The sequence below is a fragment of the Anomaloglossus baeobatrachus genome, chromosome 6, assembly GCF_048569485.1.
Source record: "Anomaloglossus baeobatrachus isolate aAnoBae1 chromosome 6, aAnoBae1.hap1, whole genome shotgun sequence".
NCBI lineage: Eukaryota > Metazoa > Chordata > Amphibia > Anura > Aromobatidae > Anomaloglossus > Anomaloglossus baeobatrachus.
The window spans coordinates 7,869,199-7,892,938 of record NC_134358.1 but is presented as its reverse complement, the minus strand read 5'-3'; the positions used below and the strand labels follow the sequence as shown (position 1 = coordinate 7,892,938).

The window sequence follows — 23,740 nt, the reverse complement described above, 5'->3', positions numbered from 1 at the left end:
GTTTTTCACGCGCTTTAATTTTGTGGTCTCTTATATTGTGGGCACTAAAAATATTAATGCGGATGCCCTTTCTAGGAGTTTCTTTGCTGATTCTCTTGATGTGACTGAGCCTGCTACCATCCTGCACGAGGGAGTGATTCTCTCCGCTATTTCACCCGATTTGAGACTTGCTCTTGAGGAATTTCAGGAGAACAAACCTGAAAGATGTCCTGTGGGGAGATTGTGGAGGAGTAAAGTGATGTCTATAATTCATTGTTCTGTGTTGGCTGGTCATCCTGGGATTTTTGGCACCAGGGATTTGGTAAGTAGCTCCTTTTAGTGACTTTCTCTATCTCGTGATGTGAGGAGTTTTGTGCAGTCCTGTAGAATCTGTTCTAGATCCAAGTCTTCTTGTTCTTGTTCTAGTGGACTATTATTGCCATTGCCGGTGCCTAAGAGACCATGGACTCACACCTCTATGGATTTTATTTCTGATCTCCCTGTTTCTCAGAGTATGACGGTTATTTGGGTAATCTGTGATAGATTTTCCAAAATGATTCATTTGGTGCCACTGCCTAAGTTGCCATCAGCTTCGGAGTTGGTGCCTTTGTTTCTTCGTCAGGCGGTTCGTTTGCATGGTATTCCTGGGAACATTGTGTCTGATAGGTGAGTCCAGTTTGTGTCTAGATTTTGGAGAGCTTTTTGTTCTAAGCTGGGAATTGAATTGTCCTTCTCCTCCGCGTTTCATCCTCTGACCAATGGATAGACTGAGAGGACAAATCAGACTTTGGAAACCTATTTGAGATGTTTTGTGTCGACTGATTAGGACGACTGGGTTTTTTTTTTTCTTTGGCTGAGTTTGCTCTTAATAATAGAGCTAGTTCGGCCACGTTGAGGTCTCCTTTTTTTGCAATTTCGGGTTTCATCCTCGGTTTTCTTCAGGGCAGATGGAGGCTTCAGCCTGCCCAGGTGTTGATTCGGCAGTAGAGAAAATGCAACAAATTTGGGATCAATTGGTGGATAAATTGTCCCACTCCCAGGAAAATGCCCAATGGCTTGCCAATTGGCGTAGGACTATGGGTCCCCGGTTTAATGTAGGGGACTTGGTCTGGTTGTCTTCCAGACATGTTCCAATGAAAGTTTCTTCTCTGAAATTTCAGCCAAGGTTTATTGGACCTTATAAGATTTTGGAGATCCATGGATTCTGTGAGAGCATGTGTTTATTCTCTATAGTTAAATCCATTTGAGGTTCCTGTTCAGAGGGAGTCAGTCTCTCGTTAAATGTAAACAAATAATGTAGTTTCCATTGTTTCTTTTGTTTTTTGGATCATTTTAACTTGACCCCAGGTGAGACTCTCCAACACCTCAATAGCTTCCTTATTGGAGAGGGAATTTAGAGATCGTATTTTCCTTAATAAATACATTTAGTCTGAGAGATCAGAGGACGGTCATCTTTCCACGATCCCGGTCTTGAAATTTTTAATTTCGATTTTCTACAGCAGACAGCTTATCTAAATCCGTGATGTTTGCGCCTCCACAGGCAGCTCCAGGCCTGGGAGTCCCACGTGGTTCTGACTCTTAGTAGCTAAATGTTTTATTTAAACAATGAAAAGAACCAAAACATTTTTATTAAGACAAAGATGAAAAAACAGAAATCCAGGTATTGAATTAATGTATACAAAGATCGTCAGCCGGTCATGGATTCTATCACTGTGTGGTTGTGTCTCCCACAGATGGATCCAGGAGGAGAAACCCACCAGAGATATGTCCTCATCCTCTGTATCCCCAGGACCGTCCAGAGGAGAAGCATGATGTCCCGGAGAACAATCAGGTAGATGATGCTGAGCTCTCACCAAAACACGACCATAAAGTGATGGAACCAAAGGGCATGTTACGTTCTTTTCTTGTCTCTTTAGGCTGAAGATTTGATTGATATTAAGGTGGTGGTTATAGACGACGAAGAAGAAGAGGAGATGGAGGACGATCAGCAGTGTAAAGAGGGGGGTTGTCAAACCAAACTAAAACATGTTTTGAGGGTTCTCTGGATAAAACTCCATTCAAATGATCATCACATGTAAATATTCTATTACGTTTTTTTCCCTGCAGATGGACTCATTGAAGGAAACCCACCAGAGAGATGTCCCCGTCCTCTGTATCCTCAGGACGATCCTGAAGAAAATCACAGCGTCCCGGAGAATGATCAGGTAGATGACGTTCAGCCCTGCACCAAATGCACATATAGAGGGAAGTGAGGACATTTCTGTCCCTCTTGTCAGAATTTTGTTTGAGGTTTCAAGTGGCTGTTGTTACCACACTATCGAAAAGGTTATGGATTCTTTAAGTTTCTTCCTTGTCCATTCTAAGTGTTAGGCTTTTAAATAAAATGTACAGAACTTATAGAAAGAGAGAAGAAAGAGGGGGACACTAAACAAGCACACCTTTCTAAAACCAAAAAGAAAGACCTCAGACCAGGCCGCGCTCTTCTTCATCGACGGATTTCTATCATTCATGCGTTCCCAGACCACTTTCATCAAACTGACGTGGATGTGGTTGAGTTTTCCATCTTTTTATTCTGAATTGTTACGTTTGGTTTATTAGGCTGAAGATCTCACTATGTTTAAAGTAAAGGTTGAAGGAGAGGAGATGAGGGACGACCAACCATGTGAAGTAAAGGAGGAAACTTCAGTAGATGTTATCGGAGGTATGTGAAAATTAGACATCTCAGAGGGTTTATAAGGTGAGTCTCCCTTGGCAATCAATGAGCCCCAGACCTCTCCGTTCACTGGACTGAAGCCGAGTCTACAATCTGACAGGTTCGCCTCTGTGTCACTTCCTTTTTGGTAATGCATTCGACAGAATATTTATTAAAGTAAAATTTCCCAGCAGTCAGACAATATAAAACATCCACATGTTTGTGTTTCTGTACTCGGCCTGTACAATAGCGTTATTGTATAAATGTTAGGTTCTGACCCAAAATAATGCAGAAAGTTTCTCCAGAAACACAATCTATAGCTTCTTGCCTCCGCAGTCCATTTACTTTTATACGTGTGGATTTTTCCACCGCTTTTCTTCCAAGAGCCAGAGGGTTATTTATCTGTCAAAATAGCAACATGAAGGCTTGTCTTTTGCTGGACGAGTTGTGTGGTTTGAAGGACGTCGTCCATTTTACTGAAAAATGGGAAAACGATGAAAGCAGGATTTGCTGGCATGGTATTTATTGCCAGGTGTAAGAATGGCCCGGCAGCGCGATTATCCAGGGTACTGCGATTATCCAGGGTAGTGCGATTTATCCAGGGCAGTGCGATTTATCCAGGGCAGTGTGATTATGGCCATAACAAACATGCAGAGATTTTAGTCATTTAAATAGTCAGAAAAAAATTCAGAAGTTTGTAAAAAGTAAAAAAGAATTTATTTTATGGCGCCATTTCTCAAGACCTCCTGACGTTATTATTTTTATGTCCACAGAACAGTGAGGGCTCGTTTTGTGCGAATCAAGATGATGGTTTTACTGATAGCAATTTGGGGAACAAATTAAGTTTTGATTGTTTTTTTTTTTGTTTGTTTTTTTTAAGGGAAGTGCAATGACCAAAAAACTAAATTATGACATTTTTTGATTTTTTTCTTTTTATGGTGTTTAGCATGTGGGTTAATTAACTCTAAGTTTGTTAGACTGAGGATAAATTGGTACTGTATTTTTCGGACCATAAGACGCACTTTTTCCCTCCAGATGTTGGGGGAAAGTGGGGGTGCGTCTTATAGTCTGAATGTAGGGCATGGCTGCTGGTAATGAGGGTGCTGCGATGGAGCGGATAATCGGGGGCACGAGCAGGCTGCAGCAGCACCTGCCGTGACCACGTGGACCCACTCATTTGATATGCACGCCCATCCTCCCGCCCATTATCCCTCAGCGCTGAAGCCGGCGCTGACAGGTGGGTGGGATGATGGGCGGGGGGTGCGCGTATAGTAAACAGCCAGCCCACACGATCACCCCTGGCAACTACAGCCTTTAGTGATCATGTGCGGCTGTATTCACTCCCCATACGCATCATTATCATTGCGGGGTGCAGTTAATCAGTGTACTCACCTGTCACCGTTCCCCTGGAGCTTCGCGATGTCTTCCTGTATGTGGCGGTCAGCTGACCTGTAAAAACAAAAAAACAAAAAAGTGAGCTGGAGTATGAGATGATACACATGGAGCTTGTGAGCTCATGTTCAAAAAAAAAAAAAAAGAAAAAGGTGAAAACATACCCTGCTGTAACTAAATAAAAGCATAGTGCATATAAACATAAGGTACTTAGTAAACACTGTTTTTTTAACAAAAAAAGCATAAAGCTATCCCACCAACGCCAAGGTGTACCCAGTTGGGATAGTACCTACACCTGTGTAGAGAGCGGTGAGCACAGCGATGACATCATCGCTGTGCGCGCCGCTATTGTCCACACAGATCAGCTGACCGGCACAGACAGGAAGACATCGCGATGCTGCAGGGGGATTGCTCTACACAGGTCAGCGCTGCTGCTGCTGAGACAGAGAAGAAGATGATTGATGTTGCAGGGAGTGAGGAAAGGTGAGTATAAACGGTTATTTTTTTTCTGTGCCGTAGGATATAGGCCATATACCAGGATGGGAGTATATGAGCAGGATGGATGGGGGTATATGAGCAGGATGGGGGTATATGAGCAGGATGGGGGTATATGAGCAGGATGGGGGTATATGAGCAGGATGGGGGTATATGAGCAGGATGGGGGTATATGAGCAGGATCATATACAAGGAAGGAGGATCATTACCAGGATGGGGTACCTTAGTAGAGAATTTGGGGACATTACCCCCATAACAGTGTCAGCATCAGATCCTCGCCCCATAACAGTGTGTCATGACCACATTTTTTGCTTAAATTTTTTTCTTATTTTCCTCCTCTAAAACCAGGGTGCGTCTTATAGTCTGGTGCGTCTTATAGTCCGAAAAATACGGTAAATGGAGCCAAAGTGCTGGTAGCTGCCTCTCCCGAGGAACAGTTCCTATCAGCGCTGAATTATTTTCTTTTTATTTGTCAGACCAGAATTTTACGGATGTGATGATACCAAATGTTTATATTTTTTATTTTATATGTAAAAAAGTATGTGATTAGAACTTTTATATATTTTTAAAATCTTTCCTCAGTAGTACAGTATATTGTGACAATCACTGTCCCCTATGAAGCAGCATTTAAATAGCTAACAGCAGCAATCGGAGCTCAGTTCCTTCCGCTGCTGTTAGACACAGATGTGGGCTGTGAAAGACACCAAGTATCTGCCGCACAAGGAGAGCGCTCGGATCCTGAGCCTCCTCCACACGTGGTCAGCCCGGCACTGACTGTCATATATCTCTTTTTTTGCGCTATGAGTTTAAATTGCCGTGGTAGGTTGTCATTAAAAAATGGCTGACAGAATTCAGGGAGGTAAAAACAAAAAAATAAAATCACCTTAGACGACATCTAAGATCTTAAACTGCCAGGATCAGAGTTAAATGCTGTATAACACGTCTGACGGCCACAGTGTGAGGTGGTCCCTGAGCTCATATGATGTAGAGTCACCTCACAAGTCACCGAGGGGTTAAAGTCCTAAATATTTAATGTTTTGGTTAGAAAGAGAGAAAAGACATTGCATATAACGCACAACCCATAGTAGAATATGCAAAAAAACCCTTTATTCACAGAACACTAGTACAATTTAAAAACAATTAAAACATGAACAAGAAACAGGATCCTGTACCCACATCAATACAATAATTATAATAATTACAACACGGTAATGGTGATAATGCCCCGCCACAAGGGGAGAAAAAATACAGAAGAATAGAAAACCTGGAGGAATACCAGTAATCCAGGGATATGTCCTGCAATATATATGTATAAGAACAGTCCACACCTGGACGACAATAGCAAAGTACAACAAGAATCGAGCACACAGACACCAGCAATAAAGGAACCTGTATGCGCCCAGTGGGGCAGCAGGAAGGATAGAAATGAGGGCGGACGGCTGGGTCCGGGTGGAGCAAAGCATCCACAGTGTGGAAGCAGCATATGAGTGGGTACAAGGATCACCCCACGCGTATCGCCGCCGCTGCGGCTTCGTCAGGGGAATAGAGTGTACTGTGGCACAGGTTCATAAATAAGGAGAGAACAAGGATTACTCACAATCAGCTGTGTTGGACGTTGGTGCGGTCCGGACCATGTGTGTGGAGGCGCAGGCACGCGCGCAGTGTGTCATGAAGGGAAGTAAAAGGCTCATAGCGACGCCCGGGTGCCATGGACGCGGGCGCATGCGCAGAAGCGAGTACGGTGAGACAAAAGGCTCAGTATAATAAAGGGCTTCAAGAACGTCATGTTAGTATGCAGGAAACCGACAGCGGTACATTCATGTCAGTACGTGCCTGCAATTAGTGTAACACCAAGAGGTTGGAGGGTTCCATAATACAGATAGAACAGCTGCATGTTATATAAAGAGGAGTAGTGAAGGAGGGGAGAGGGGCAATATAAGGCCCAGAATGATAATGGGGTATACCAGCCTGGCATGAAAGGGGATGAAATAGTACCAAGCAAGGAAAGATACTATATAATGTTTAATTCAAGGAGACCCCTGAGGATCGACCATGGAACAGTACATATATGTGATGTCCATACACAGATGTACACGTACCTACAATTGCATATCCCCACATATACAATTGAGCACACAAAAGCTGCCAAATATCCAAATACAGCATGACACGATCATATGTGGGGGGGGGGCAATGTAGAGCCCAGAGGGGTAGTGGAATGTAACAGCCTGGCATGAAAAGGGGTGAGATAAAACCAAGCAAGGGAAGAATTCCATAATATGTAGCTCAAAGAGACCCCTATAGGTCAGCCATAGAGTAGTACATATGTGTGATGTCCATACACTCATGTACACGTACCTGCAAGTACATGTCCCTACGTATACAATTGAACGCACACAAACCGGCACATGCCCACATACACATGTCTTGAGGGTAGGGAAAAGTGCTTTACTCTAAAACCCCCTAGTTCATATAAGGAGCAGCATAGCACGATCATACAGCCCCATATGGAAGAAAAAGGGGCGTAGGACTACAAGGCGTGGTCTGTAGCCATGAACAGGGGGGGGGGGGGAGGGGAAGGGGAGAATGGTGCGGGGAGGGGGGGGGGAGGGAGTGGGGGGGAGGGGAAAGGGGGTTGTGGCGCTCATTTAACCATAGCGGTATATGCAAAGGGGTAGAAGCCATATTATTGGCCGCAAGGGGGACGCATAGAATGTCCCAAGAACAGTTGGGGCCAGGGTGTCACTGTGAGACAGAACCTACACAGAAGAATAGCCCAAAAACCAAAGTCTCAACCTCATAAGGTGGTATTTTGTATCGTAATTTATTATAACTGCGATGTACGTACATAGGACGTCCCGGAAACCAAGGGGCACTGAGAATCAAGGCCTGGCGGACGGAGATGGTTCAATTGTCTTTGGGTGCAAAAAAGATTCTAAATGTTCAAAATTACAGTAGAGTCCAGCAAGGTAGATGCGGATACAGAAGTCCATCTGTCATAATCCCAAAGCCACCCCCATAAGGGCAGGAGATAAGATGAAATTGGCACGAGGTCTTACAGAGCACGGGGTCAGCATAAATGAAGATGAAGAGGATCAATGATCCAGAGGGTTGGTGTAACGACACCGGCAACAATCGATGGAAACAAGGCCCCATGATGCCTAGGGGATGGTAAAATCCATTTGTCTGTGGTGATCCATAGAGACGATTGACGAGATCCATGATATTCATAGGCAACTAAAAGAAAGAGAAATGGTTAAAGGCCAAACAATAGGGTGGACCACAAGGGTAATACCCCATAGGAAATAAACATGACCATAACCGTCCATCAGCCAAGGAACCCGGTGAACAAGAGCTCCTCATGCAGGGGGACGGCTCTACACAGGTCAGCGCTGCTGCTGCTGAGACAGAGAGGAAGATGATCGATGCTGCAGGGAGTGAGGAAAGGTGAGTATAAACGTTTATTTTTTTTCTGTGCCATAGGATATAGGCCATATACCAGGGTGGGAGTATATTATGAGCAGGATGGGAGTATATGAGCAGGATGGATGGAGGTATATGAGCAGGATGGGAGTATATGAGCAGGATGGGGGTATATCAGCAGGATGCTGGTATATGAGCAGGATCATATACAAGGCAGGAGGATCATTACCAGGATGGGGTACCTTAGTAGAGAATTTGGGGACATTACCCCCATACCAGTGTCAGCAGCAGATCCTCGCCCCATAACAGTGTGTCATGACCACATTTTTTGCTTAAATTTTTTTCTTATTTTCCTCCTCTAAAACCAGGGTGTGTCTTATAGTCCGGTGCGTCTTATAGTCCGAAAAATACGGCAAATGGAGCCAAAGTGCTGGTAGCTGCCTCTCCCGAGGAACAGTTCCTATCATCGCTGATTTATTTTATTTTTATTTTTCAGGCCAGAATTTTACGGATGCGATACTAAATGTTTATATTTTTTATTTTATATGTAAAAAAGTATGTGATTAGAACTTTTATATATTTTTAAAATCTTTCCTCAGTAGTACAGTATATTGTGACAATCACTGTCCCCTATGAAGCAGCATTTAAATAGCTAACAGCAGCAATCGGAGCTCAGTTCCTTCCGCTGCTGTTAGACACAGATGTGGGCTGTGAAAGAGACCAAGTATCTGCCGCACAAGGAGAGCGCTCGGATCCTGAGCCTCCTCCACACGTGGTCGGCCCAACACTGACTGTCATATATCTCTTTTTTTGCGCTATGAGTTTAAATTGCCGTGGTAGGTTGTCCTTAAAAAATGGCTGACAGAATTCAGAGAGGTAAAAACAAAAAAATAAAATCACCTTAGACGACATCTAAGATCTTAAACTGCCAGGATCAGAGTTAAATGCTGTATAACACGTCTGACGGCCACAGTGTGAGGTGGTCCCTGAGCTCATATGATGTAGAGTCACCTCACAAGTCACCGAGTGGTTAAAGTCCTAAATCTTTAATGTTTTGTCTTGGGATCCCGTCTCGTGATCTTATTCTTTGCAGACATTGTCGTGTGTAAATTATCACTGATGAAAACAACGGCAGACTGAATAATCTATTACCGATCGTTCAGTGTTTGTCGTTAAGTGCGGTCTACATGTGTAGAGGTCTCTAAACGACCCCCACTCGGTAAATATTTACAAATCAGTAGTCGTGTAACTGCCAAATAGGATGATGTAAATCCAACTCTACAGTTATCCTTTAAGTCTGTCTTTGGCGCCAAAACAAGACCTCAAAACTTCATGCGTATTTCCAGTTTAATATGAATGTTATATATTTGCCTACTTTGTGATTTAAAACAAATAATCCTGACATCCATTTTTTTTAATGTTGACAGAAAATCCTAATAAGAAATGTAAAAGAAATATCATGCAGCACTCTTCAGGAGAAAAACGTACAACCATACCACCAAATCTTCACAGAACAGATCTATCTTCTAATCTCCTTAATCATGAACAACCTTCTCCCGACCGTTCACAGATCAGAAGAAATCGCACAATGGAGAAGCCATTCTCCTGTTCAAAATGTGGGAAATGCTTTGCATGTAAATCACAGCTAATTATACATGAGAGAAGACACACAGGAGAGAAGCCGTATTCCTGCTTAATATGTGGAAAGTGCTTTACAGATAAATCACATCTTGTTTCACATGAGAGAAGTCACACAGGAGAGAAGCCGTATTCATGTTCTGAATGTGAAAAGTTTTTTACAACAAAAGCAATTCTTGCTAATCATCAGAAAATTCACACAGGAGAAAAGCCGTATTCATGCTCTGAATGTGGGAAATGCTTTATAAATAAATCACATCTTGCTAGACATGAGAAAATCCACACTGGAGAGAAGCCGTATTCATGTTCACTATGTGGGAAATGTTTTACAGAAAAGGCAAATCTTGTTTCACACGGGAGAATTCACACTGGAGAGAAGCCATATTCATGTCCAGAATGTAGTAAATGCTTTACAGATAGAACAAGTCTTGTTACACATGAGAGAAGCCACACGGGGGAGAAGCCGTATTCATGTCTAGTATGTGGGAAGAGTTTTATAGATAAATCAAATCTTGTTAGACATGAGAGAACGCACACAGGGGAGAAGCCGTACTCATGTTCACTATGTGGAAAATGCTTTACTGGTAGACCTAATCTTATTATACATGAAAGAATTCACCGAGGAGAGAAGCCGTATCCATGTCCACAATGTGGGAAGTGCTTTACAGATAAATCAAGTGTCATTAAACATCGAAAAAGTCACTCAGGAGACAAGCAGTTTTGATATTTTAAATGTGGAAAATGTTATGCAAGTAAATAAAATTTTAAAACTGATGAGAACATTTTCATTGACACAAAACCATATTCTTGTTGGGATATGGGAAATCCTATAATAGCAAAAAATTAAAATGACAACTTTAACTGTGATCAGGATCCATGGAGGAAGCGTACTGTGAACATGCAGAAGAAATGAGCCTTGCTTACCCGCTAACCCGTGAAGGTGAATTGCCAACACGAGCATTGCGGCGGTGAATCAATAATGACAGTAAGACAAAAGTAAGACGATCCCAAGTAAGCGTTTTATTTCTGAACATATGTGAACCAATCTTCATTTGACCTTCATTCAAACAGATTACTAAACTGGACAAAAAAAGAACAGACGCCATTTCCTTGTGTTGCTCCAAAACCTCGTAATGTCCCTTTGGCAAAAATATTAGAAAATTAGCAAATCTTTCTCTGAGAATATTCTTTTAGTTTGGAAATACTGATGCATTAACCAAAATATGCAAGTGTGAAAGTCAACTAGATAATCATACAGGGAGGTTTATTTTCCAGTATTCCATGGAGGACAAACACAACCAGTTTTACATCCTCTCCAGCATCTTCATGGGATTAATAATAATGATGGTGTGGATAACATTTTTTTTATTGATGTAGCACCAACATATTCTAAAGCAGTTTACAATTCAGAGGACGCACGTGCAAACAATATCTGACATTACAGGTAACACGCTCCAACAATTCATTCAGGAGCGAGGGCTTGGCTCGCAAGGTTACAATCCGAGGAAATAGGAGTAGCACAAATGGTGAAAAGGACTTGTATTGTTTGGTGCAGCCATCTTTGATAATAAATGAAGGTATTCATGCAAAACTTCATGAATTGGTCATCAGCAATAATCTGTGTCTGCACCAATGCTAAGTGCTATTCTAAGGAATACGGGATAGGAGAACTGAGAACATTTACAGTACTTCAGTGATGTGATGTCCAACGAGAGAACTACTTCTACTCCTTCGGTCTACTAACCTTCCCAAACCCGACATCTCCCTCTCTGTGTGTGGCACCACAATAACTCCGAGGCAGCAGGCTCGCTGTCCGGGAGTTATGCTTGACACCGATCTCTACACCTCATATATACAATCTCTTGCCCGCTCCTGTCGCTTGTGTGCCACCCAGGGCTATGGTGTACTCGGTCCCGGGCAGTGTACTACAGGGATGTGTCACTAGGTGGCCGTTGCCTGGTTCCATGACCCTGGGGGTCGCTTTCAAAGGGGTTTATTTACAAGGGAATGTTCAATAAAGTTTTTGTTGTGATGCCACTTGCGGGTTGCGGTTATAGTGATGGAACCGCCGCTGCACAGTCTCTCCAGTGGGGCTGGTGTTCTGTTCCGGTCCCTGGGTCTCCCGTTACTGCTGGTGCTCCCAGACTTCTAGAGTCAGTGAGGTCCTGGATGGTCCCCTCACTGTGTAGATTTTATCAGGTCTGCCTGGAGCGTTTGCCTGACCTAGGGCTGTGTGCCCCGTTGGTGCTATGGCTCCGGGAGTTCTTCACCATACTCCACCGGCAACCACATGCCTGGGCCCTCAGGTCACCACCACACTCCTGTCTCAGAGCAGTCGCGTCCGTCTCCTCTCGCTAACCGACTCACTCTCAAACTCCTCAACTCTCCACTCCCACATGGTCGTTGTCTAGTGGACTGGATCGGCTCCACCCCTGGGTGGCCATCCATTGGGTCCGATTCTAGTCTGTCACCAGTCTGTGGGGGTGAGGGAAACAGGGATTTTTTTAATAAACTGTTTATTTATTAACAAGACTTTCAAGTGAGTATCAAAATCAATTGCATAGACAGATATTGTTTTCAAATCTGAGGGAGATACAAGGAAATGAGGAAACAGGGAAGGCGGGAAGGGACATTTAACATACGAGCCACATGAGACATCTATATATATCACTGAAATATGTTCATCTTTTAATCTAACTAGTTGCGATCGTCCATAAAAAGATCCCATGGTGTCCATATTTGTTGAAACCTTTCCAACTGATTGTTTATACAAGCAGTAAGGTACTTCATCCGCTGACGCTTTCCCATTCGAGAGCTCTTTAATCATGGAGGTCAATTCCTCAACGGTAATCGGGAGATTAAATGTATTTAGGGCTGCTGCATTTAATTTTGGCAGTGACCGAGCTGCCAAATACTCATTGATTAGGCAATCTCTCGCCTCTGCATCTGTCGGAAGGGTTGATGGGAGTGAATACAATTTGGCATAGTAGTATCTAAACCAGGTGTGGGCAATTAATTTTCCCATGGGGCCGCATGAGAAATTGGGATGGTTTTAGAGGGCCGGACTAACATAATTAACTGTTCTATCCAATATACTACATCACTACACCCCCTCCATATACTACACCTGTAATAAACTACATCACTACACCCCCATATACTACACCTGTATTATACTACACCCCCATATACTACACCTGTATTATACTACACCCCCATATACTACACCTGTATTATACTACACCCCCATATACTACACCACTACACCCCCCATATACTACACCTGTAATATACTACACCACTACACCCCCCATATACTACACCTGTAATATACTACACCCCCCATATACTACACCTGTAATAAACAACATCACTACACTCCTATATACTACACCTGTAATAAACTACACCCCCTCCATATACTACACCTGTAATATACTACATCACTACACCCCCTCCATATACTACACCTGTAATATACTACACCACTACACCCCTCCATATACTACACCTGTAATATACTACACCTCCCATATACTACACCTGTAATATACTACATCACTACACTCCTATATACACCTGTAATATACTACACCAATACACCCCCCATATACTACACCTGTAATGTACTACATCACTACACCCCTATATACACCTGTAATATACAGTCATATGAAAAAGTTTGGGCACCCCTAATAATGATAACCTTTTTTCTTTAAAACAATTTGGGTTTTTCTATTTCAGCTTCATATATCTAATAACTGATGGACTGAGTAATATTTCTGGATTGAAATGAGGTTTATTGTACTAACAGAAAATGTGCAATCCGCATTTAAACAAAATTTGACCGGTGCAAAAGTATGGGCACCCTTATCAATTTCTTGATTTGAACACTCCTAAATACTTTTTACTGACTTACTAAAGCACTAAATTGGTTTTGTAACCTGATTGAGCTTTGAACTTCATAGGCAGGTGTATCCAATCATGAGAAAAGGTATTTAAGGTGGCCACTTGCAAGTTTTTCTCCTATTTGAATCTCCTATGAAGAGTGGCATCATGGGCTCCTCAAAACAACTCTCAAATGATCTGAAAACAAAGATTATTCAACATAGTTGTTCAGGGGAAGGTACAAAAAATTGTCTCAGAGATTTAAACTGTCAGTTACCACTGTGAGGAACACAGTAAGGAAATGGAAGAACACAGGTACAGTTCTTGTTAAGCCCAGAAGTGGCAGGCCAAGAAAAATATCAGAAAGGCAGAGAAGAAGAATGGTGAGAACAGTCAAGGACAATCCACAGACCACCTCCAAAGACCTGCAGCAGCATCTTGCTGCAGATGGTGTCAATGTGCATCGGTCAACAATACAGTGCACGTTGCACAAGGAGAAGCTGTATGGGAGAGTGATGCGAAAGAAGCCATTTCTGCAAGCATGCCACAAACAGTCGCCTGAGGTATGCAAAAGCACATTTGGACAAGCCAGTTACATTCTGGAAGAAGGTCCTGTGGACTGATGAAACAAAGATGGAGTTGTTTGGTCATACAAAAAGGCGTTATGCATGGAGGCAAACTAGGAGGGAACCCACCTGGCAGCTGAGTAGATTGTTCTTCCAAAAGATCTTCAAGATCCTGGAGTGCCCTCTGTTCAGTCTCATTCACAGCCGAGGGGACAGATGTTTTAGCATGTAGTTTCTTAAGGATGAGCTTTCGTGAAAAGAGGTGGACATCCTTCAACGCTGCAAAATAATTGAAAGCGTTACTGGGGGAGAAGGTCAGGCCTTTGCTTAAAACCTCAATCTGGGCAGTGGAGAGCCGATGTTTAGAGAGGTTAATTACCTGTAGCTCCCCTCCAGTTTTATTTTTGGACATATTTTGATTTTTATTTTTAGATGGTTGTAATCTATTGTTCCAATTCATCCTCCCAGATTCTTGATGGCCCCTCATAGGCGTGGGACCAGATCCACTAGCTTGAGTGTCCTCCCCAGAAGTGCATGACGTCATGGATCCCGACCTTGAACAATTAAATCCCGGTCTACGATAGGGGTGTGATCTCTCCTTATTATTCCTCCACCTATACATTTTATTTCCTTGTTTGTCATCCAAATCTCTTTGTAGCTTTTGAACTTTCCTCCCCTGTATTTCTTTAACAAGAGTTTCAATCTCGGCATCCAAATCATCATTACAGTTTTTAAGAGCAGCCGTAGTTAAATTCTTCTCCATATTATCATAGAGCTCAGTGATTTCCACCTCCAAATTTTTTAATGATTCTCTATCAAGATCAATTAAAAGCCCAAGGAATTGTTTAGAACAATTAGTCGCAGCATTTTCCCATTTACTCTTAAATACTTCATTATCAATAGGAAATGAGGGAAAAACCTGGACTCTAAGTCCTCGAGGGATCAGCCCCATTTCAATATACCGTTCAAGGAAGGTACAATTCCACCAAGTTCTCGTCCTTTTTCTTAGTAGATCCTTCATTTTATTAAAATACTCCTTAGTAGCTGTGCCAGTATTGTCTAAAACCAAAGTGGGGTCCCCTTTAAGCACATCATTAATTTCACAAAGCCACGCCTCCTCGCGAGCTTTGAAATTCATGGTATTACGAGAATGTGCTGTGGATAACACAAAAAGCAGCAAAGATATTAGTAATTTGAACAAAACACACATCTCAATTATTTTTAGACTATGTCTCAGAAACACCACTCCATAGAAGCATAATAATCAGAAAGACCAGGAGTTTTTATAGGCAAAAAATAGACAATCTTTATTAATACAAAATATATGCAGTTAGAAAAATACACAAGAATAAAATAGTGCTATAGGGGAAAACACCCAGAGACGTATGGGACAAAAAAGCACTCTCATGTATCAAAACATATGGGTATATACAAAACAGGCCTTAGTAAAAGATTATAAAATACAATCATGTAGTAGGCCAAAAAATTCAATGCTTACCCATTATGGAGAGAGCGTCGCAAGTGCGTCGCTAATGCGTCCCACAGGTCACAGAACCCTTCCTACCAACGCGCGTTTCGCGTCATATGTCTCAGCTTCCTCAGGGCGGGTTTGACTAGTGATCCCAAAAATAGGTCTTAAATAGGACCCAAAGCAATACTTAATAATAATATTTGACCCCTCTCATTGTCATGATTGTTATGATGATGTAATTTTTATATCATTTTGAATATGGTCCTATGTACTATGTCTTTTTATTCTATTACATTAATGTGGTGGATAAGTGGTGATGCACTAATGTTTTGCGCTCCCTTCTTGAATATCTAAAGTTAATAATTCTTACATTCGGATTGACACGCTGTGCACGTGCCCTTCGCATGGATGACGTGTCCATCTGACCCGCCCGGCGCATGTGCGATGAAGTTAGTGACGCACTTGCGTCCTTGGTTACCGGGATTTCCGATGCCTCCTTCATCTATACACTGCCGGACGGAGCGGAAGTGGTCATGTCACATGCGCTGTGCATGCGCCGCTATTGTGTCATATCCGGAAGGTGTCTCTCGATCTGCCCGGCGCATGTGCGATGAGGCTGGCAACGCACTTGCGTCCTCGGTAACATGGATTTCCGGCGCCTCCTTTATGCGTAGCGCGGGTCTGAAGTAGTCATCTTATGTGCGATGCGCATGCGTCGCAATTACACTTCATCCAATGATATTGCTTTGGGGCCTATTTAAAACCTATTTTTGGGATCACTAGTCAAACCCGCCCTGAGGAAGCTGAGACATATGACGCGAAACGCGCGTTGGTAGGAAGGGTTCTGTGACCTGTGGGACGCATTAGCGACGCACTTGCGACGCACTTGCGACGCTCTCTCCATAATGGGTAAGCACTGAATTTTTTTGGCCTACTACATGATTGTATTTTATAATCTTTTACTAAGGCCTGTTTTGTATATACCCATATGTTTTGATACATGAGAGTGCTTTTATGTCCCATACGTCTCTGGGTGTTTTCCCCTATAGCACTATTTTATTCTTGTGTATTTTTCTAACTGCATATATTTTGTATTAATAAAGATTGTCTATTTTTTGCCTATAAAAACTCCTGGTCTTTCTGATTATTATGCTTCTATGGAGTGGTGTTTCTGAGACATAGTCTAAAAATAATTGAGATGTGTGTTTTGTTCAAATTACTAATACCTTCAAAGACCTGCAGCATCATCTTGCTGCAGATGGTGTCAATGTGCATCGGTCAACAATACAGCGCACGTTGCACAAGGAGAAGCTGTATGGGAGAGTGATGCGAAAGAAGCCGTTTCTGCAAGCACGCCACAAACAATCGCCTGAGGTATGCAAAAGCACATGTGGACAAGCCAGTTACATTTTGGAAGAAGGTCCTGTGGACTGATGAAACAAAGATGGAGTTGTTTGGTCATACAAAAAGGCGTTATGCATGGAGGCAAAAAAACACGTCATTCCAAGAAAAGCACTTGCTACCCACAGTAACATTTGGTGGAGGTTCCATCATGCTTTGGGGCTGTGTGGCCAATGCCGGCACCGGGAATCTTGTTAAAGTTGAGGGTCGCATGGATTCAACTCAGTATCATCAGATTCTTGACAATAATGTGCAAGAATCAGTGAGGAAGTTGAAGTTACGCAGGGGATGGATATTTCAGCAAGACAATGATCCAAAACACCGCTCCAAATCTACTCAGGCATTCATGCAGAGGAACAATTACAATGTTCTGGAATGGCCATCCCAGTCCCCAGACCTGAATATCATTGAACATCTGTGGGATGATGTGAAGCGGCTGTCCATGCTCGGAGACCATCAAACTTACCTGAACTGGAATTGTTTTGTAAACAGGAATGGTCAAATCTACCTTCATCCAGGATCCAAGAACTCATTAAAAGCTACAGGAAGCGACTAGAGGCTGTGATTTCTGCAAAAGGAGGATCTACAAAATATTAATGTCACTTTTATGTACTTTTTCATATGACTGTACTACACCGCTATATACACCTGTAATCTACTACACCCCTATATACACCTGTAATATACTACATCACTACACCCCCATTTACTACACCACTATATACAACACCTGTAATAAAACTACATCACTACACCCCATGTACTACACCACTATATACTACATCACTATATACACAACACCATATACTACACCTGTAAAACTACACCACTACACCCCGAGTGTTAGTCACTAGTACCCCCCTCCCCCATTGCCCCTCCTCAGTTTATCAGTCACTACTTACTTCTCCCTTCTTATTGTCCCTGTCCTAAGGCACCTCCGTACAGGCCCCCCTCAGAGCTGCTCCTTCTCTTGTACGGGTCCTGGCTGTGCCGATGCTGTTCTGCGAGGGGCCCCCGCCGCTGCTTCTCTCAGTGACGGCCAATGCTATGCCGCTTCTTACTCTGCCCGGCGGGAACTTTTAAAATGCCACATGCCGCGCAGTACTGACAACATCAGAGCGCGCGCGCACGTGTGTCACAGAGGAAGTGCCGGCAGGGAACAGAGGATAGATTCCTGCGTTCCGCTGCCTTCACTGTGCGGAGCTGCAGAATCGTTCCCTGCCCGGCACGCAGAAGCCCAGCTCCACTACACCGGCTGAAGACGGGCGGGCCGGTCACAGACAGTAGGCGGGCCGAATGTGACCCGCGGGCCGCCCCTTGCCCAGGTCTGATCTAAACGCATCTGCGTGTTTCTGGGTGGAAACAGGGATTTTAATGTGTTTTGCTGTTACCGGCACTGGTTTTCCAGGTCCCTGGGGGTAGGTCCTCCATCTATGGTGGGATGCAGTACCTTGTAGTGCCCTGAAGTGTTCAGGGGCTCTTCACTTGCACCTCAAGAACATCTCTAGAATCCGCCCCTTTCTCACCATGGAAACTACAACAACCTGTGGCCCTGATCCACTCCCGCCTTGACTACTGTAACTCTCTATTAATTGGTCTCCCCCTAACTAGACTCTCTCCTCTACAGTCCATCCTTCATGATGCAGCCAGGGTCACCTATCTGGCTAACCGCTACTCGGATGCCTCTGCTCTGTGCCAGTCATTGCACTGGCTGCCCATATATCACAGGATCCAATTCACACTGCTTGTTCTCACCCACAAAGCTCTCCACAGTGCGGCACCACCTACATCTCCACCCTCCTCTGTATATCACCACAAAGCTCTCCACAGTGCAGCCCCCCTACATCTCCATCCTCATCTCTATCACCACAAAGCTCTCCACAGTGCAGCACCCCTACATCTCCACCCTCCTCTCTATCACCACAAAGCTCTCCACAGTGCGGCACCCCCTACATCTCCTCCCTCCTCTCTATCACCACAAAGCTCTCCACAATGCGGCACCCCCTACATCTCCACCCTCATCTCTGTCTATCACCACAAAGCTCTCCACAGTGCAGCACCCCCTACATCTCCACCCTCCTCTCTGTCTATCACCACAAAGCTCTCCACAGTGCGGCACCCCCTACATCTCCACCCTCCTCTCTATCACCACAAAGCTCTCCACAATGCGGCACCCCCTACATCTCCACCCTCCTCTCTATCACCACAAAGCTCTCCACAATGCGGCACCCCCCTACATCTCCACCCTCCTCTCTATCACCACAAAGCTCTCCACAGTGCTGCACTCCCTACATCTCCACCCTCATCTCTGTCTATCACCACAAAGCTCTCCACAGTGCGGCACCCCCTACATCTCCTCCCTCCTCTCTATCACCACAAAGCTCTCCACAATGCGGCACCCCCTACATCTCCACCCTCATCTCTGTCTATCACCACAAAGCTCTCCACAGTGCAGCACCCCCTACATCTCCACCCTCCTCTCTGTCTATCACCACAAAGCTCTCCACAGTGCGGCACCCCCTACATCTCCACCCTCCTCTCTATCACCACAAAGCTCTCCACAATGCGGCACCCCCTACATCTCCACCCTCCTCTCTATCACCACAAAGCTCTCCACAATGCGGCACCCCCCTACATCTCCACCCTCCTCTCTATCACCACAAAGCTCTCCACAGTGCTGCACTCCCTACATCTCCACCCTCATCTCTGTCTATCACCACAAGGCTCTCCACAGTGCAGCACCCCCTACATCTCCACCCTCATCTCTGTCTATCACCACAAAGCTCTCCACAGTGCAGCACCCCCCTACATCTCCACCCTCATCTCTGTCTATCACCACAAAGCTCTCCACAGTGCAGCACCCCCTACATCTCCACCCTCCTCTCTGTCTATCACCACAAAGCTCTCCACAGTGCAGCACCCCCTACATCTCCACCCTCCTCTCTATCACCACAAAGCTCTCCACAATGCGGCACCCCCTACATCTCCACCCTCCTCTCTGTCTATCACCACAAAGCTCTCCACAGTGCAGCACCCCCCTACATCTCCACCCTCCTCTCTATCACCACAAAGCTCTCCACAGTGCAGCACCCCCTACATCTCCACCCTCCTCTCTGTCACCACAAAGCTCTCCACAATGCGGCACCCCCTACATCTCCACCCTCCTCTCTGTCTATCACCACAAAGCTCTCCACAGTGCGGCACCCCCCTACATCTCCACCTCATCTCTATCACCACAAAGCTCTCCACAGTGCAGCACACCCTACATCTCCACCCTCCTCTCTATCACCACAAAGCTCTCCACAATGCGGCACCCCCTACATCTCCACCCTCATCTCTATCACCACAAAGCTCTCCACAGTGCAGCACCCCCTACATCTCCACCCTCCTCTCTGTCTATAACCACAAAGCTCTCCACAGTACAGCACCCCCTACATCTCCACCCTCCTCTCTATCACCACAAAGCTCTCCACAGTGCAGCACCCCCTACATCTCCACCCTCCTCTCTGTCTATCACCACAAAGCTCTCCACAGTGCGGCACCCCCTACATCTCCACCCTCATCTCTATCACCACAAAGCTCTCCACAATGCGGCACCCCCTACATCTCCACCCTCATCTCTATCACCACAAAGCTCTCCACAGTGCAGCACCCCCTACATCTCCACCCTCCTCTCTATCACCACAAAGCTCTCCACAGTGCAGCACCCCCTACATCTCCACCCTCATCTCTATCACCACAAAGCTCTCCACAGTGCAGCACCCCCCTACATCTCCACCCTCCTCTCTATCACCACAAAGCTCTCCACAATGCGGCACCCCCTACATCTCCACCATCCTCTCTATCACCACAAAGCTCTCCACAATGCGGCACCCCCTACATCTCCACCCTCCTCTCTATCACCACAAAGCTCTCCACAATGCGGCACCCCCCTACATCTCCACCCTCCTCTCTATCACCACAAAGCTCTCCACAGTGCTGCACCCCCTACATCTCCACCCTCATCTCTGTCTATCACCACAAAGCTCTCCACAGTGCAGCACCCCCTACATCTCCACCCTCATCTCTGTCTATCACCACAAAGCTCTCCACAGTGCAGCACCCCCTACATCTCCACCCTCATCTCTGTCTATCACCACAAAGCTCTCCACAGTGCAGCACCCCCTACATCTCCACCCTCATCTCTGTCTATCACCACAAAGCTCTCCACAGTGCAGCACCCCCTACATCTCCACCCTCCTCTCTGTCTATCACCACAAAGCTCTCCACAGTGCAGCACCCCCTACATCTCCACCCTCCTCTCTATCACCACAAAGCTCTCCACAATGCGGCACCCCCTACATCTCCACCCTCCTCTCTGTCTATCACCACAAAGCTCTCCACAGTGCAGCACCCCCCTACATCTCCACCCTCCTCTCTGTCTATCACCACAAAGCTCTCCACAATGCGGCACCCCCTACATCTCCACCCTCATCTCTATCACCACAAAGCTCTCCACAGTGCAGCACCCCCTACATCTCCACCCTCCTCTCTGTCTATAACCACAAAGCTCTCCACAGTACAGCACCCCCTACATCTCTACCCTCCTCTCTATCACCACAAAGCTCTCCACAGTGCAGCACCCCCTACATCTCCACCCTCCTCTCTGTCTATCACCACAAAGCTCTCCACAGTGCGGCACCCCCTACATCTCCACCCTCATCTCTATCACCACAAAGCTCTCCACAGTGCAGCACCCCCTACATCTCTACCCTCCTCTCTATCACCACAAAGCTCTCCACAGTGCAGCACCCCCTACATCTCCACCCTCATCTCTATCACCACAAAGCTCTCCACAGTGCAGCACCCCCCTACATCTCCACCCTCCTCTCTATCACCACAAAGCTCTCCACAATGCGGCACCCCCTACATCTCCACCATCCTCTCTGTCTATCACCCTACCCGTTCTCTACGCTCTGCAAACGACTTTCAACTAACATCCAAACTAATCCGAACATCCCGCTCCCGGCTCCAAGACTTCTCCCGAGCTGTCCCAATCCTCAGGAATGCTCTGACCCAAGAAACTAGGATGAACCACAACTTACACAGCTTCAGACGCTTCCTAAAAACACATCTTTTAGGGTGGCCTATCACACTCCCTAATCGAAGTTAATTCATATATATATCCAGTCCACTATTTCTTAGACCATAACTCTCCATCAAACTCCACCGCACTCAAAAGCATCACAAACATTTGCTGGTGACGACTCGTGCAGCCTTTATCTATCCCCCATTTCTTCGAGATGGCTGGCCGTCATCCCCACCTTACCCCATTGTTGAGTGTAAGCTCTCACGAGCAGGGATGTCATTATTTTTGCTCTAATTATTGTATTTTCTTTAACTGTTACTTATGAATGTTTGATGGTATGTGAACCTCTGAATTGTAAAGCGCTGCAGAATATGTTGGCGCTATAGAAATAAAGATTATTATTATCTATATATATAATTGCCTTATTCTGTCTGTCTGTCTGTCTTGCTCCAAAATTGTCTCCTTACCGCGACAAGCGTCTCATTGGCCGCTCGCCTCGGCTCCGCCCCCCCGGCACGAATTGTCCGCTCGCCCAGGCTCCGCCCCCCACACGGATTGGCCTCTCGCCCTGGCCCCCTGCACGCATTGGCAACTCGGCCACGCCCCGCCCCCCTCACGCATTGAACGCTCGCTCTGGCCCCGCCCCCCGCACGCATTCCCTGAACCGAAAGGAGCCCCGACTCCCAGGTGAGTGCTGTACCCCCGGGAGCCCACATCAGCGTACGCCGCCAACCCAGCCGATACATACCCTCGCATTGCTAGGGTTGCCGGCGTACGCTGGTGTGGGCTCCCATGCGAGCGGGGTACGTTGGTAACCATGGTACACATCGAGTAATATTGTGTAGCATGGTTACCAACGTACACCGGCTCCCAGGTGAGCGCATCAAGGTCCTGCAGCGGCGGAACACACACGCACACACATAAGAACACACATAAGAACACACACACACACACATCAGATCACACTCACTCTCACACACACACACCTCACACACACACATCAGATCGCATCCACACAATCACAGCATCCAGCGATATCGCTTGCTTCTCGGCGGCGATACTGTGCTGCAGTGACCTTCCAGGACCTGCTGGAGGATCACATGGCCGGAAGCATGTGGTATCTCTGGATGTTGTGAGTGTGAGCGCGTATGTGCGATATCGTCAATGTGTGTGTGCATGTATGCGATCGGGTGTGTGCGTGTCAGCAGAAGGGAGAGGAGCACTGTGTGCAGCACAGCTGCTGGGACCGCACACCAGAGGGCACAGGCAGAAGTGGGGTGTGAGTGTATGCGATCAGATGTATGCATGTATACTGTCTGATGTGTGACTGTGGAGCACGATGGGGGGTGCACAGCATGGGGGATGGAGCACGATGGGGAGTGCGCAGCATGGGGGATGGAGCACGATGGGGAGTGCGCAGCATGGGGGATGGAGCACGATGGGGAGTGCGCAGCATGGGGGATGGAGCACGATGGGGAGTGCGCAGCATGGGGGATGGAGCACGATGGGGAGTGCGCAGCATGGGGGATGGAGCACGATGGGGAGTGCGCAGCATGGGGGATGGAGCACGATGGGGAGTGCGCAGCATGGGGGATGGAGCACGATGGGGAGTGCGCAGCATGGGGGATGGAGCACGATGGGGAGTGCGCAGCATGGGGGATGGAGCACGATGGGGAGTGCGCAGCATGGGGGATGGAGCACGATGGGGAGTGCGCAGCATGGGGGAT

At 45.9% G+C, this 23,740-nt stretch overlaps 1 protein-coding gene across 1 annotated transcript in view; it reads left to right on the top strand.

Annotated features, from left to right (window-relative positions):
* Positions 1-23,740, top strand: part of LOC142316921 (uncharacterized) — a 282,067-nt gene that overhangs the window by 24,582 nt on the left and 233,745 nt on the right. The window contains exons 5-6 of the mRNA XM_075352699.1: positions 1,713-1,810; positions 1,896-1,971. Of these exons, the coding sequence (XP_075208814.1) occupies positions 1,713-1,810; positions 1,896-1,971 (174 nt within the window). The remainder of the gene's footprint in view (positions 1-1,712; positions 1,811-1,895; positions 1,972-23,740) is intronic.